The sequence below is a fragment of the Diaphorina citri genome, unplaced genomic scaffold (assembly GCF_000475195.1).
Source record: "Diaphorina citri unplaced genomic scaffold, Diaci psyllid genome assembly version 1.1 scaffold172, whole genome shotgun sequence".
Classification (NCBI taxonomy): Eukaryota; Metazoa; Arthropoda; class Insecta; order Hemiptera; family Psyllidae; genus Diaphorina; species Diaphorina citri.
This window is the reverse complement of record NW_007377609.1, coordinates 192707-209111: the sequence shown is the minus strand read 5'-3', so window position 1 is coordinate 209111 and position 16405 is coordinate 192707. Positions and strand designations below refer to the sequence as shown.

At 40.8% G+C, this 16405-nt stretch overlaps 2 protein-coding genes across 2 annotated transcripts in view; one reads left to right on the top strand and one right to left on the bottom strand.

Annotated features, from left to right (window-relative positions):
* LOC103505418 (mutS protein homolog 4) overlaps positions 1–5216 on the bottom strand; it is a 20689-nt gene extending 15473 nt beyond the window's left edge. The window contains exons 1-4 of the mRNA XM_026820747.1: positions 5092–5216; positions 2291–2489; positions 1299–1450; positions 254–529 (exon numbers count right to left, since the gene is read on the bottom strand). Coding sequence (XP_026676548.1) covers positions 254–529; positions 1299–1450; positions 2291–2388 — 526 coding nt within the window. The 5' untranslated portion in view covers positions 2389–2489; positions 5092–5216. The remainder of the gene's footprint in view (positions 1–253; positions 530–1298; positions 1451–2290; positions 2490–5091) is intronic.
* Positions 5217–6838: 1622 nt separating this feature from the next.
* The window catches only part of LOC103505416, a 27903-nt gene continuing 18336 nt past the window's right edge, over positions 6839–16405 (top strand). Inside the window, exons 1-5 of the mRNA XM_026820746.1 lie at positions 6839–6963; positions 8187–8232; positions 10241–10491; positions 11248–11457; positions 14512–14676. Coding sequence (XP_026676547.1) covers positions 6886–6963; positions 8187–8232; positions 10241–10491; positions 11248–11457; positions 14512–14676 — 750 coding nt within the window. The 5' untranslated portion in view covers positions 6839–6885. The remainder of the gene's footprint in view (positions 6964–8186; positions 8233–10240; positions 10492–11247; positions 11458–14511; positions 14677–16405) is intronic.

Genomic DNA, 16405 nt, shown 5'->3' with positions numbered 1-16405 from the left:
AAAGATTTTTTTTTTTTTTTTTTTTTTTTTTTTTTTTTTTTTGAAGAGGTTTGACAGAGGGAACTGTAACTGTTAAGGTCTTATCGTCCCGAAATAGAAGAGAGAAGGAAGAGAGGATAGGAGAAAGCCAGCCGTTCCGAGAACGAACATTATCCCATCAGGATAAAATCCGCCCCGGGCGGGAATCGAACCCTCGACCTAGCGCTTACAAGGCAGACGCGCTACCAACCATGCTAACTAGGCTGGCACTTACCCCTACATAACTCATCCACCAATATCAAACTGCGCGGCGTGAGGAACTGAATAATGTGCGCGAAACAGTGACGTTCCGCATAGCAGTGGCTATCATTTAAGCGCGTTACCACTGAGTTACCCGTGTCCAGTATAATTACCTGAACCGGATTGAGTACATGTATCTTGGTAAGCGTGTGAATGTAGGTGGGAGAGTCACTGATCTGACATAGGATCAGTTTGGGATGTTTAGTGTCAATGGCTGCAATACCTACTTCCCCTCTGGCCTGGCCTCTACCTGGAATAACGAGAAATGGGGGTTGCTTAATTAGAGGACAAAAAAATCTAGAATTTAATCGAATTTCATAAAAAAAAAACTTCGACTGCCGGGAATCGAACAGCGACAAACCCGGTATCCACTCGGGCACGGAAGTTGCTTAAAACCCATTCACACATGTCGTTCGGGGAAAAATCGTGTCGTGTGTAGTGGGAACACTTCCATTGAAATTACATTGCCTACAAGGACATTTTATGTCGTTCGAAAAAAAAAAGAAAGCGGGGAAAAATCGTGTCGTGTGTAGTGGGAACACTTCCATTGAAATTACATTGCCTACAAGGACATTTTATGTCGTTCGAAAAAAAAAGAAAGAAAAAAAAAAAAAAAACGGATGAAACTCACTACAAGTTTGTAATTCATTTTTAACATTATTGTACCAAATACATAAGACCTTGTTTAGACTGCGGGAGTAAAGGGACTTTTCAGTCCCATTCTGGCAGTATAAATAAGGTGTATTCTATTCTACAAGTGCTGGTCTCACGTGACGTGATAGTCGTTAAAAGTGACGTTAAACCCCTATACCTGGACACCTATTTTGTACCAAATACATAAGACCTTGTTTGGACTCCGGGAGAAAAGGGACTTTTCAGTCCCATTCTGGCAGTATAAACAGGATATATTCTATTCTATTTAGCTTGGAAGGTAGCACGTCTGCTTTGTAAGCGCTAGGCCGCGGATTCCCGCCTGGGGCGGATTTTATCCTCAAAGGATAATGTTCATTCTCACTTACCTTCAGTAATGGCCATGATGACGTTACTCTGCTCGGTTTGAGTACTGGACGAGGAACCCGGGGTTCGCTGGGTTCGAGTCTTGGTGCGGGGAGTTCTCAGATCTGACGTAGAGGAGCGAATGTGTTGGTCTGTAGACGAGGAAGTGGCCGACCTAGAATCCAAGATAATGAAATTTATCATTATTATTACTTACATTGTGAAGTTTCGGATTCGACTCTCAGTGTTGACTAAAAATTGAACCTATTCGTTTTTTGAGTGCACATTCCCTAAATTATTAAAACAAAGCCCTAGAAAGTAATAATAAAATGTATGTAAAAAAGGGGGGAAAAATCGATTTTACCGAGGTTTGGCCAAGCTAGTTAGCTTGATTGGTAGCGTGTCTGCCTTGTAAGCGCTAGGCTACCTGTTCGATTACAGCCCGAGGCGGATTTTACCCTGAACGGATAACGTTTGTTCTCTGAACGGCTGGCTTTCTCTATCCTGTCTTCCTTCTCTTTTTACATTTCAACCCGGGGTTCGCTGGGTTCGAGTCTTGGTGCGGGGAGTTCTCAGATCTGACGTAGAGGAGCGAATGTGTTGGTCTGTAGACGAGGAGGTGGCCGACCTAGAATCCAAGATGATGAAATTTATCATTATTATTACTTACATTGTGAAGTTTCGGATTCGACTTCCAGTGTTGACTAAAAAATAAACCTGTTCGTTTTTTGAGTGCACATTCCCTAAATTAATTAAATGAAAGTAATAATAAAATTTATATAAAAAGGAAAAAAAAAAAATCGATTTTACCGAGATTTGGCCAAGCTAGTTAGCTTGATTGGTAGCGTGTCTGCCCTGTAAGCGCTAGGCTACCTGTTCGATTACCGCCCGAGGCGGATTTTACCCTGAACGGATAACGTTTGTTCTCGGAACGGCTGGCTTTCTCTATCCTGTCTTCCTTCTCTTTTTACATTTTCCTCTGTCGAACCTCTTTAAAAATAGAAAGTAAAAATACCTAGATTTACTGGACGTTTTCCCAGCATACAGGATCTTATTCTTGGTCAATTCTCCCCCGGAGCGAGTCAGTTTAGAGGATGTAGATGATGACGTCATGTAGGTGAGAAACTTCTTAGTGGGAGTGGGGGTGAGGAAGGGGAAGGAGGGAGCAGCGACGGTGGGCGTGGTGAGAAACGAGCTGGGTGACAGAGTGTCTGCTGAGAGGGGGGAGGATTTCAGGAAAGATATCAATTAAGTATAAGCAGTCTGGCTGGGGACGTTAAACAGGAAGTAGACCACCTTAGTCTGGCTGGGGAACTTTAAACAGGGAATATACCAGCCTAAATTTCCCTTGCCAAAGAAATAGCAAAGGTTGAATGCGAAGGCATTTCAGGAAAGATATCAATTAAGTATAAGCAGTCTGGCTGGGGACGTTAAACAGGAAGTAGACCACCTTAGTCTGGCTGGGGAACTTCAAACAGGGAATATGCCGGCCTAAATTTCCCTTGCTAAAGAAATAGCAAAGGTTGAATGCGAAGGGACTACACCACGGAGGTAGGTGATAAGACCTTAGATGTTACAGTTCCCTCTATCAACTTATGATTTTCCTTAACTTAAAGTTGGCACGTTTGTTCTGGACATTTCGGGTCTGCCGGGTCGGGTCCAGAACAAACATTAAGGTAGGTACGTGCCAACTTTAAGTCCAGGAAAATTGTAAGTTAAGTGTGAGCGTTGGCAAATCAAAATGTCATTTAAATCTCTCTATCAAAACTACCATCTACCGAGTCTACCATCAATATGCTCTCTATCAAACTTTTTTTTTCAAGTACTTACCTGGGATCTGAGAAATTTTCCTTCATGCTCTTGAACAAGGGATGATGGCACTCAGCCAGGGTCTGTATTAGAGGGGGCAGACTCTCCAGGGCGGATTTGTCAACCCTCTGTAACTGCTAGGGGGTCTTATCGTCCCGAAACGAAGAGAGAAGACAGGATAGGAGAAAGCCAGCCGTTCCGAGAACGAACCTTATCTCTTCCGGATAAAATCCGCCCTGGGCGGGAATCGAACCCTAGCGCTCACAAGACAGACGCGCTACCAACCAAGCTAACTCTAGGCTGGCTCAAAAAAAAAAATCATAAATCTTTGTGGTAAAGTAAAGAATTTCTTCACAACTTTTGTGGGTATCACAGTATTACCAAGTGCCTCCTTCACTATTAATTTTCATCTACTCATATTATCAATTTACGCTGGTAATGCCGCCACTGGTCGTTACTCGATAGCTACTCACTTGTCCTCTTGGAGGCTGAGTGCTCCCCGAATTCTAAGCACAGAGCCGAAAAAATTCGACTCCGTCAGGAATCGAACCCCGGGACCTCCAGAGTGCAGGCCTAGTGTGATACCCACACAAATATTTCAACGGGTTACTTTCTGGTGTTCTCGTGTTGACCCAGCACCTAAATGGGAAGTATTATATCTCTTATCGCCTGATGAGGGACTTACTACGCGATGGACATGCTACGACACAGACCACATGACCGTGGTCATACTTACTGTAAATATCGTCCACTATTCCCAAAGTAATCACCCTAGTTAGGGCTGATTGAGAGGCTGACGAAAAACGCCGACCCCGTCTGTACACGAGAAAAGGCGAAGAAGAAGGAAGATCAGTTAAGTATAAGAGTTGAAATTTCTACTTGCCATGCAGAAGGTCCCGGGTCCGAATCCCACCATTGACAAAAAATGTGATTTGTCAAATATTTCAACGGGTTACTTACTTCGTGTTGTGTTGACTCAGCATCTGATGAGGGACATACTATGGGATGGACATGCTACGACACGGACCACAAGAGTAATGTAGCAGTTGTTGCTACGAAATAAAAACTACAGTGAAACAATCGTTTTTACTTTCTACTAATAATGTAATTGTCTGGTATGGTTGACTGGTCCAGCTTCTGTTCGATCACACTGGAGTGGAATTGGTTGGCAGTCCTGCTTGGTTTGAGTGACATTGGGATGGGAGATGGGTTTCTTGACGTTTTTGGAGCCTGGTCGCACTGAAAATAAAATGAAAAATAAGAGAGCTTTAAAAAAAAATCAATCTCCTTGGTGTTTTTTTTTCCTTAATCTACAAGTGTAAGGTCAAGTGTTTACTATATTGAGCAAAAATATGTAGCACAGGAAAACACACTGAACTTTTTTTGTCTTGCAGTCTTGCACAAGTCAAAAGACATTTATTGCCAGCAGGGGAGGGCGAGGGAGAGAGGGTTTCTTGCTCTTGCAAGCAGTGCCTATAATAATAGTGGTTATCTGTACTGCTTGCATAGGACTGAAAAGTCTCTACTCCAGCAGTAGCCTCTACTCATAGTCCCAAAGTAATCACCCTAGTTAGGGCTGATTGAGAGGCTGACGAAAAACGCCGACCCCGTCTGTACACGAGAAAAGGCGAAGAAGAAGAAGGAAGATCAGTTAAGTATAAGAGTTGACCCGAATTGATGTGGGGCCAATAGACCTAGGTCTAGGTAATCAGTGTATTAAAGTATTTTTATTTGAAATTTCTACTTGCCATGCAAAAGGTCCCGGGTCCGAATCCCACCATCGACAAAAAAAATGTCATTTGTCAAATATTTCAACGGGTTACTTACTTCCTGGTGTTGTGTTGACTCAGCATCTGATGAGGGACATACTATGGGATGGACATGCTACGACACGGACCACAAGAGTAAAGTAGCAGTTGTTGCTACGAAATAACTTTCTATTACTAATGTAAAGCGGAGCTATATACTAGTAATAAGGAAGTATTACAATAGGTCCATTTTTTTTACCTGGTCGCGTGGTTCTTCGGGTAGAAAAATCGGCGCCGGCTCCCGGTCCAAAATCGAAGTTGGACGTTTCCGAAAACACAGGCTCCCGGTCTAATTTTCTTCGAACCAGTGGCGATTGGAAGGTGGGTTTGTTTTTGTGGGATTCAAACCCAGGACCTTCTGTATGGCAAGCAAACGCGTTACCACTGGGCTAACCCTGCCCCCTAAAAGTAAATGGGTTATGGAATATGCCCCAGGGCCAGGCTGTACTCACTTGGTGACATTAGAGTAGAGATTTTCCAGCTGTGCCAGGAGCAAGAAGTGAGTGGTGAAGAATACGAACGCCTTGGTTTGAATTAGACTCTCACAGATAGCCCACGCCAGACTTGTACCTTCGTCAATGGAAGTACCTCAAAACAGAATTACAATTTGATTTAAAAGCAATTTCTTCGTTCTGTTTACCCCCTCTAGTTCATTTTTAAAACATCCCCAGAAAACGATATTCCAAGTTACAAAAATAGGGATACCCACTTACCCCTATTTTTGACCTGCTCGGTGGTGCGGGCGTAGTGGTCAAGACGCTCGCCTGGTAAACAGGAGGGCGGGGGTTCGATCCCAGCTGAGGCATCGAATTTCTCATTTATTTGAGACGAAATGTTTCTTGGAGTCTTTGTTGAGGGAGGTGGGCTCATAGCAGAGACTCAGGAGACGTTCTATGTCTGAGAATTTCTTCAGACTTGTCTGTGTAAATAGAAAAGGAGCGTTAATAGCCCACCTCTGTGGCTAAATGGTCAAGAGGACTGACTCTCAACCTGGAGGGGCTGGGTTCGAATTCCGGCCAGGGCGGATAGGCATGGATGTAAAAGAATGTGCCTTGAAGTAATGTAAAGCGGTTTCAAGGTACCATTTCTTTAAAAAAAAAGGAGCGTCAGTAGAAAAGGAGTTTAAAAGCTTGTCACAAACTTTATGACTTGACATGGACTAGAACCACCAACTTCTGGACTCTCGATCGGAGTCAAATCCTGGATACGATCTTGACTACACAACTGAGGTTCAGAAATTACCTGTATTTCGCACAATATCCTAGGACTCTCAATAAGCTCACTAACACAGTCCAGTCTCTGCTTAATAACTCTACTATTACACGAGGGTTGAACTCGAACCACCAACCTTCAGATTCAAAACCCAACTTTCACTACTGAGGTTCAGAAATTAAATGTATTCCTTCAAAACTAAATTACATAAAGAACTTCTTTAGAAGAGTTCTTCTTTAGAAGAGTTCTTTAGTAGAGTTCCCATGACCGCTGCCGAGTTCCCCCGCTGAATAGCGAGGGATATCCTTTAAGTGAGGAATGCAGCGGGCCGTTTTTGCCCACCAGCCGCTTGCCAAAAAAACAAAATTACCTGTATTTCGCACAGTATCCTCGGATTTTCAATAAGCAATAATAGTTGTGTTAAGCATAAATGCTTGTCACAAATGTCGTTCCCTGCTGAATGCACTACGCTAAATTTTATGACTTGACTTGGACGCGAACCACCAACCTCCAGATCCGAAGTTCACTACACCACTGAGGAGGGAACATAATAATAAATAGCACATTCCCAAAGGAATTTAAAAAAAAAAAAAAAAAAAAAAAACAAAAAAAAACAAAACAAAATCTATGTACCTATGGGAAAAAATTGAACACTGAACAGCAGTTAGAGAAAAACAAAAAATACAAGTGTTCCTCTAATTTTGTCACCCAGTGAATGTTAAATCTTTTTACTTAAAAGTAAGTAATTATCCAATTTTTTGAATTCATTCATTTCAGGACAATGAAAATCAAAGCCCTCCTTGATTCTGTTCAGGAAAGTGTTCAAGACAAAATGTTCCCACTTTGGTTGGAGTTGTATGGGGATGACAGCACTACGCTAAATTTTATGACTTGACTTGGACTCGAACCACCAACCTCCAGATCCGAAGTTCACCGCGCTAACCACTACACCACTGAACATAATAATAAATAGCCCATTCCTAAAGGAATTTAGCTAAAAGTAGATAGCTACTCACTCAGTATTTGATCAGTGTGCGTCTGAAGTGGAGGTGAATCAAACTCATTCTCCCTCCCAACAGTAGAAGGCGAGGTGAAAACATCTCCGAGATTTCTTTCGCCAGAAATCTCATTCCCCACTGTTCGGGCGTTTCCGTTTTTTCTCCCGAAGTTCGGCGAAAATTCCGGACTCAGCAGTCTCAAGTACTTCTCGTTTCGCTCTTCGTCAGGTGTGTTGCCTCTTCCACCGTTTTGTAAACCAGTGGCGATTGGAAGGTGGGTTTGGCGAAGTAGAGGACAGAATAGTGGCGGCTTGCAGAAGTGGTACTCGAGGCTGATACAACGGGAGATTCTGCTGGATCAGAGAATATAAAAAAAATAATTAAAATATCATTAATTTTGTGGTGCATCAAAAGCTTATTCACAACTTTATGGATATTATCTATTGAGGATAAAATTCCATACCTCGGCTGGGATTGAACCCACGCCCTTCTGTTTACCAGGCGAGCGCCTTGACCACTACACCACCGATCAGAATATCATTAATTTTGTGGTGAATCAAAAGCTTATTCACAACTTTATGGATATTATCTTATATTATAAAATCAAGATCCATTCACTTTTTCACATTTCATATTCCACACTGATCGCTCTATCTCGAGAACCACAACACCTAGAAAGCTGAAATTTGGTAGGAATATTCCTTTTATGGTCTAGGTCTGCAATAAGAAAGGATTTTGCGAAAATCTAAACCGATCCTGAGATATGATCTGAAATTTAGTAGGAATATTCCTTTTATGGTCTAGGTGTGCAATAAGAAAGGATTTTACGAAAATCTAAACCGATCCTGAGATATGATCTATTTTTGATCGCTAAAATCTCCACCATAAGAAATCCACAGAGTGCAGAGACTGCGGGAGAGAAATGTTCCGCTCTCGACCAACATTTTGAGTTTCGTTTATGTTTTTAGTTTGATAACCATGCAGCTAATAGGGAGCGCGCAGCGGGACCGTATTTTTTATTTGTCCTCCTCTCTTCGATTTTCGGATAAGACTTCCCTCTGTCAAACATCTTGAAAAATAATAGGGGGATGACAAGAATATCATCAATGAAAGATTTGACACTGTACAAGGTAAGAAGGTATTCTTTATGACATTGCCAAAATTTTCAAAAATCAAAACAAGTTTTTCTTCTCTATTACTTAGGTACCTACAGTTGCCTAAAAAGGTGGCGAAGTTCGGCGAAAATTCCGGACTCAGCAGTCTCAAGTACTTCTCGTTTCGCTCTTCGTCAGGTGGGGGATGACAAGAATATCATCAATGAAAGATTTGACACTGTACAAGGTAAGAAGGTATTCTTTATGACATTGCCAAAATTTTCAAAAAATAAAACAAGTTTTTCTTCTCTATTACTTAAGTACAGTTGCCTAAAAAGGTGTGTGTTGTCAAGAAGAAATTGTTAAAAGAATCAGATTTGTTATTGTCATTATAATATTTCATATTTTATTATTGTCCTGTGATTCACAATGGTGTTGAGAAAAATAAAGATGGGAAGCATGATCGCTTTCACTGGTTTGTTGAGTTTCGCAGTTCGATTTTGCGTACGAAGATCGACTTTCTGAAACTAAATCAAAAATCAATCTAATCTCAAATTCTTTGTGGTAAAGAAGAGCTTTTTCACAACTTTAGTGGATATCCCAACATTACTAAGTGCCTCCTTTGGAATCAATTTCCACATTTCAATAATCTTTCTACACTGGTAATACTGCCACTGGTCGCTACTCGATTAAAGTAGCTACTCAATTGTCCTCACGAGGCTGAGCTGAGTGCACCCCGAACTCCAAACACAGAGCCGAAAATCGTCAGGTGTGTTGCCTCTTCCACCGTTTTGCTGAGTTGGACACCGCGTGAAAGCATCCAAGTTCACTCCATGATCGCTTTCACTGGTTTGTTGAGTTTCGCAGTTCGATTTTGCGTACGAAGATCGACTTTCTGAAACTAAATCAAAAATCAATCTCAAATTCTTTGTGGTAAAGTAGAGCTTTTTCACAACTTTAGTGGATATCCCACATTACTAAGTGCCTTCTTTGCAATCAATTTCCATATTTCAATAATCTTTCTACACTGGTAATGCTGCCACTGGCCGCTACTCGATTAAAGTAGCTATTCAATTGTCTTCACGAGGCTGAGCTGAGTGCACCCCGAACTCCAAACACAGAGCCGAAAAAAACCTCGGCCCCGCCGGGAATGGAACCCGGGCCTCCTGCGTGCAAGCCTAGTGTGATACCCACTCGGCCACGGAGGCTACTTACTTTCTGAAACTATTCTATCCAACTGATCCACCGCTGTGGCGTTCGCGAGCTCACCGTTGAGGTAGTTATCCTTGGGGATTTCGTTGTTATTCAAATCCGTTGAGTCTGAGCTTGTTTCGAAAATCGCGGACATTTCAGTGGGACAAGAACCAGGAGCAGAACGTTGTTGTACTCGGGCAGGCAGGTTTTACGAATGTAGTCCAGCCCTGAAGGAGAAAAAAGAACAAGCTAGGAGACGTTAAACAGAGAGTAGACTAGCGTCTGAAGATGGGAAGGTCCAGATATCAATGCTAAAATTTTGGATACTTGTCCAGAAGTTACATCAATGGAAAATTGCTACAAAAAGGAGCTGTCACAAATGAGCAGAGTGTTGTTATAAGGTTAGGTTAAACGCAAAAAGAATACATTCACAATATTTGAGCAGTGACCAGTGTTATAGGGTTAGGTTAAACACTAGAAGGAGATTTCTTTTCCACTGTTGTGGATCCCAAATAATGACCAATTTGTAATAAATTTAAATTTTCATAGATGGGAAGGTCCAGATATCAATGCTAAAATTTTGGATACTTGTCCAGAAGTTACATCAATGGAAAATTGCTACAAAAAGGAGCTGTTACAAATGAGCAGAGACCAGTGTTGTTATAAGGTTAGGTTAAACACAAAAAGAATACATTCACAATTTTTGAGCAGTGACCAGTGTTATAGGGTTAGGTTAAACACTAGAAGGAGATTTCTTTTCCACTGTTGTGGATTCCAAATAATGACCAATTTGTAATAAATTTAAATTTTCAAGTAAATTCCAATTTGTATGTGGGGCTGATTTTTTCAGGAGGGGTGAGTGATCTCATCAAAGAAATGATCCGGGAGGAAGAGGAAAATAAAGCCGAATATCTGATGAAGTATGATTCCCTCCTGCGTGAAGCTACCACATTGGAGTCTGAGCTCAATATAGTGGTTCCCCAGAGATACGAGCCGAATGAATCTTTGTGCGTGAAGATTCATCACTTGGAACTGGACCTTGAGGATCATCGTCGTGTGAGAAAAGAGCGCATGGATAAGCTGCTTCAATTCCAAACAGAGGTAAAGTACTAAAATAAGAAGAGAATAGGTCTTCACCTGTAAATAAACGAAATTATTGATGGAAAAGAGTCAACATGTTTCAGCATCTCATGATGCCATCCTCAGGACTAAATTGAAAAATTGCAATGAAATAAAAATATAAACAAACCATAAACGCATGACATTATAAACCAAAACCACATATGATAAAAAGGAGGAGTTAAATGTAATATGTACTTAAACGAAATTATTGATGGAAAAGAGTCAACATGTTTCAGCATCTCATGATGCCATCCTCAGGACTAAATTGAAAAATTGCAATGAAAGAAAAATATAAACAAACCATAAACGCATGACATTATAAACCACATATGATAAAAAGGAGGAGTTAAAGTAACATTAACAAGTAACATTATTACTTTATCTCCACATATGGAGGGTAAAGTAATAATAAGAGTGAGAGTTGAGATAATATGAAAAATACTTAAATGTATGGTTTTGATTTGATATTTAGTTTGGAGGATAGCACAACTGCCTTGTAAGTGCTAGGTCATGGGTTCATATTAAACAGATAACTGATGAGGTTGTTCTTGGAACAGCTGATTTTCCATAGTCCTCCTTCTCTCTTCAACTTTGGGATGATAAGACCTCTGTCAACAGATCCCTCTCTCAAACCTCTTAGAGTGTAAAATTATCAAAGTGCCATTATGTATGTAATAATTCTGAAACAATACTAATGATAATTAATAATATTCCAATTATTATTTTATATTTCAGGAGAAAGCTCTCTGCTCGAAGCTGGAGCAGGGCACACAATACTCTGTTCTCACCACAGTCCCCTCGGAAGCAACACTTGATGAAATCCATTCCTATCTGCAATCTCTACAAGCTGAGCTCAAAAAACGTGAGACTAAATACAACGCTATTCGTATGGAAATTACACAACTGTGGAGCTCCCTCCAAGTTCAACCCAAGGGTAGTTTTGAGGTAAAGAAATTTCTCCCTATAAGTAAAACAGATGTGGCCTGCAATGCTTTCAGGGTGAGCCCCTCGGGCTTGATTCTTGCTGAAATCCATTCCTATCTGCAATCTCTACAAGCTGAGCTCAAAAAACGTGAAACTAAATACAACGCTATTCGTATGGAAATTATACAACTGTGGAGCTCCCTCCAAGTTCAACCCAAGGGTAGTTTTGAGGTAAAGAAATTTCTCCCTATAAGTAAAACCGATTTCCAACTAGCGGCCCGCGGGCCACATGCGGCCTGCGATGCTTTCAGGGTGGCCCCTCGGGCTTAATTTTTGCTCTTTTTCTATGGATTGAACTCCGAAAATGGAGCATCCACCCCCCATCCCCTCAAGAAAATTCTGCTCCTTTGTGTATGTGGCCTGCATAGTACCTGTCAATGTAGCATGTGGCCCATAGTACCTGTCAATGTAGCATACACATGGAAGTTGGAAATCCCTGGAATAGAATATACTTACTGTTTATACTGAAAGAATGAAACTGAAAAGTTCAGTGGGACATCCATCGTCATATAGTTCAACGTGTTTTCCGTTCAATTGTTCAACAATGTCACTGTTGACTTGTTCACCATTGTCATCGTAGAATCGCTCAACATCCTCATGGTCATCTTGACTTGGCGTTGCGAAATCCTGCACATTGTTGTTTTCGTCTGAACAAGACGTAAATCGGTTACCATGCGATGCAGAAGAACGCTCAGTGGGACATCCATCGTCATATAGTTCAACGTGTTTTCCGTTCAATTGTTCAACAATGTCACTGTTGACTTGTTCACCATTGTCATTGTAGAATCGCTCAACATCCTCATGGTCATCTTGACTTAACGTTGCGAAATCCTGCACATTGTTGTTTTCGTCTGAACAAGACGTAAATCGGTTACCATGCGATGCAGAAGAACGATTTTCGGTACAAAACGAAGAATTCAGTACAGAATAATAGTCACATCGTCCGATCTGTTGAAAATCATCCCTATTTCGCTTCGTTCTTTTAGGGTGGAACAGAAAATCACTGCTGTCGCTGGAGTGTGGGGGGATTATATCACGGTTGTTTGCTGGATAGGGGACGCCCTGTCTATTTTCACGAATGGCATCACGAAGGTTTTGTCTGTTTTGTTTTCCTGTAATGTCTATTCCAGTGCTCTTCCAGGAGCGATTTGCACACGGATCGTCACGCATATTTATGTGATTACGTTCGATTGCGTTATCATTAAGTACGTTTACGTTATTGTTTCTACGGTTTTTCTCGATTTGGTTCGGGTCTGACTGGTTGGGGTCTGTATTTGAGAACAAATTAAGTGGCGGGAACTCTGGATTGTAGACGCTTACAGTGGCATCAATTGACTCGATCCAACCAGTCTGATCAACGTCGGAATTGCAGTCTTCGTTTCTAGTCTGAATAATTCGATTTTGATCCGTTTCAAACCAATTAGTTGGCGCGGGACCATACCGGGAATTGTTCTCGGTGGTGTGACTATGCCGGGAATTGTTCTCGTTGGTGTGACTGTACCGGGAAAGGGGAACGATATTTGTGACAAGCATGTATGTAAGTATGCTTAACACAATTAAAAATTCTTACCTCTCCTTGTCGCAAGCTTTATCCTCGAGATCAATCAGGTCCCGCCACAATTCAAACCTCTTTTCCAACAGATCAAAGAATTTGGACTAGTCTACTCCCTGTTTAGAGTCCCTCAGCCAGGCAAAAATAAATAACGAAAGTACCTAGGTACTTGTTGAAAAAAAAATAATAATAATAAATACCCTCCCTGCTTTTTCTCCTCAGGTTTTGGAGAAGCATGAGAAGGAAGTAGAGAACGTGAAGCAGTACTATGAAGAAAACAGGGACATATTTGATCTGTTGGAAAAGAGGTTTGAATTGTGGCGGGACCTGATTGATCTTCAAATTTCTTGACCCCGCCGGGAATCGAACCCGGGTCTCCCGCGTGCAAGGCGAGTGCAGTGACCACTGCGCCATGGGAGCTGACAAAAGGAGGAGTTAAAGTAACATTAACAAGTAACATAATTACTTTATCTCCACATATAGAGGGTAAAGTAATAATAAGAGTGAAAGTTGAGATAATATGAAAAATACTTGAATGTATGGTTTTGATTTGATATTTAGTTTGGAGGATAGCACAACTGCCTTGTAAGTGCTATGTCATGGGTTCATATTAAACAGATAACTGATGAGGTTGTTCTTGGAACAGCTGATTTTCCGTAGTCCTCCTTCTCTCTTCAACTTTGGGATGATAAGACCTCTGTTGACAGATCCCTCTCTAAAACCTCTTAGAGTGTAAAATTATCAAAGTGCCATTATGTATGTAATAATTCTGAAACAATACTAATGATAATTAATAATATTCCAATTATTATTTTGATATTTCAGGAGAAAGCTCTCTGCTTGAAGCTGGAGCAGGGCACACAATACTCTGTTCTCACCACAGTCCCCTCGGAAGCAACACTTGCTGAAATCCATTCCTATCTGCAATCTCTACAAGCTGAGCTCAAAAAACGTGAAACTAAATACAACGCTATTCGTATGGAAATTACACAACTGTGGAGCTCCCTACAAGTTCAACCCAAGGGTAGTTTTGAGGTAAAGAAATTTCTCCCTATAAGTAAAACAGCGATTTCCAACTAGCGGCCCGCGGGCCACATGTGGCCTGCGATGCTTTCAGGGTGGGCCCCTCGGGCTTGATTTTTGCTCTTTTTCTATGGATTGAACTCCGAAAATGGAGCATCCACCCCCATCTCCTCGAAAAAATTCTGCTTCTTTGTGTATGTGGCCTGCATACCTAGTACCTGTAAATGTAGCATGTGGCCCACATAAACATGGAAGTTGGAAATCCCTGGAATAGAATATACTGTTTATACTAAAAGAATGAAACTGAAAAGTCCCTTTACTCCCACAGTCTAAACAAGGTCTTATGTTTGTATTTCGTACAGAACAGGTGTATATTTTATAATAAAAACTTTGCCTAAATTAATAATATTAAAATTAACTTCTTACCTATCTTGTTGCAGTTGCAAGTTAAGGAGAACACTCTAGCGGACAAACTTGGAACTGAAAACCTGCTTAAACTGGACGAGCTCAAGACTAAACTACATGGTGTGCATGAGGCCATGAAGGCGGAACTGGAGAGTCTCAAATACCAGCTGAGCACACTCTGGACGCGGCTTGACACAAAGGTATGGTTCAAAGATGAGAAAGGGCTGTGAAAATACTGAATGCTTATTTCTACTCTTTCAGGCTGAAGGGTAAAAAAAGTAAAGATTTACGTCATATTCACTGTTCACGGTAAGTCAATTTATATTTGGAATTTATATTCAAATTATAAACATCAATATTTTCCAGGGAATTTCATGGAAACTGGAAAAGGTGCTCTATTTAACTGTTGGTATAATGTGACAGTCTAAATCAAAATACTCTAAATAAAGCCCTATATACTTATCTTTTTCTCTCTTCGACTGATCACTGGACTAACAATAAATTATATAGTGTTTCACTAAATCTTGAAAAAAAAAGTCGATTTTTTGGACTTGGTCTTACCCATTCAAATAAAAAACGCCTAACGTTAGAAACACACTACTATCACTTTCCGTGAGCTCATGGGTAGTCAGAAAGATGTAGTTCAAAGTTTTCCCATAATATTGTAGGTAATATCGTTAATTATAGCCACACTGTCCTCACGTGACGTGACAGTAGTGTAGCTGTCCTGAACGAAATTACCTACAATATTATGGGAAAACTTTGAACTACATCTGTCTGACCCCTATGAGCTCACATGACGTGACGTGAGGTGATAATAGTGTGTGTTCTACCTTCACGTTACGCAGCAAAATATCACGATGAGAAAACACAAGCGCAGTTCATCGCTGTCCAAAATCTCCAACCCTCGCGATGATAACGAGTCACTTTCTGGTCTCTCTATATCCTCTGTGCTGAAGTCTTCCCTATCGCATGAATCCATAGACAATGTGCTCTTAGATACGCCCCCTGTGGGGAAACGATGTAAGTTATGTGTTGGGTCTAGGACTTTAAGGTGGTGGTTATACACAGAGCTAGGCTATGCTTGGAAGTAGAAGAAGAAATATCGGTTATAGTAAAGAAAAAAACAGGGGGGAAATCAATTCAAGCTTGGCCTAACCCTGAGTAATTGTGTATAACCACCACCTAAAGGACAAATTTAAGTGTGGAAATTTTGTTGTTATGGTGATATGTGTTTTGTTTTTACAATGTTTGTGTTGAGGTGATTATACCTGGCCCTGTGTATAAGAGACAAATTTAAACGTGGAATCGGTTTGTTTTTGTGTTGATATGGGTTTTCTTCTGTGCTAAAGTCTTCCCTGTCGCATGAATCCATAGACAATGTTCTCTTAGATACGCCCCCTGTGGGGAAACGATGTAAGTTGTGTGGGGCCAAGGACTTTGAAGGTTAAGGGACAGACTTAAGTGTAGGAAGTTGGGTGTGTTTTTATGTTGATGTGTGTTTTGGTGTATGGTTTTGTATTATCATTATTACCCCCCCCCCCTCCTTCCAGCGATTGAAAGCTTTTTTTTATATTTATAATTATAATTAATATCTAATATATCTTATATTATAAGAACGAGATCCATTCACTCATTCACATTTCACAGTTCACATTTCACATTTCATAGTTCACACACTGATCGCTCTATCTCTAGAACCACAACACCTAGAAAGCTGAAATTTGGTAGGAATATTCCTTTTATGGTCTAGGTGTGCAATAAGAAAGGATTTTGCGAAAATCTAAACCGATCCTGAGATATGATCAATTTTTGATCGCTAAAATCACCATAAATACACAGAGTGCAGCTGCAGAGACTGCGGGAGAGAAAACTTTTCCTCACTCGCCTAATATTTGAGTTTCGTTTATGTTTTTAGTTTGACAACCA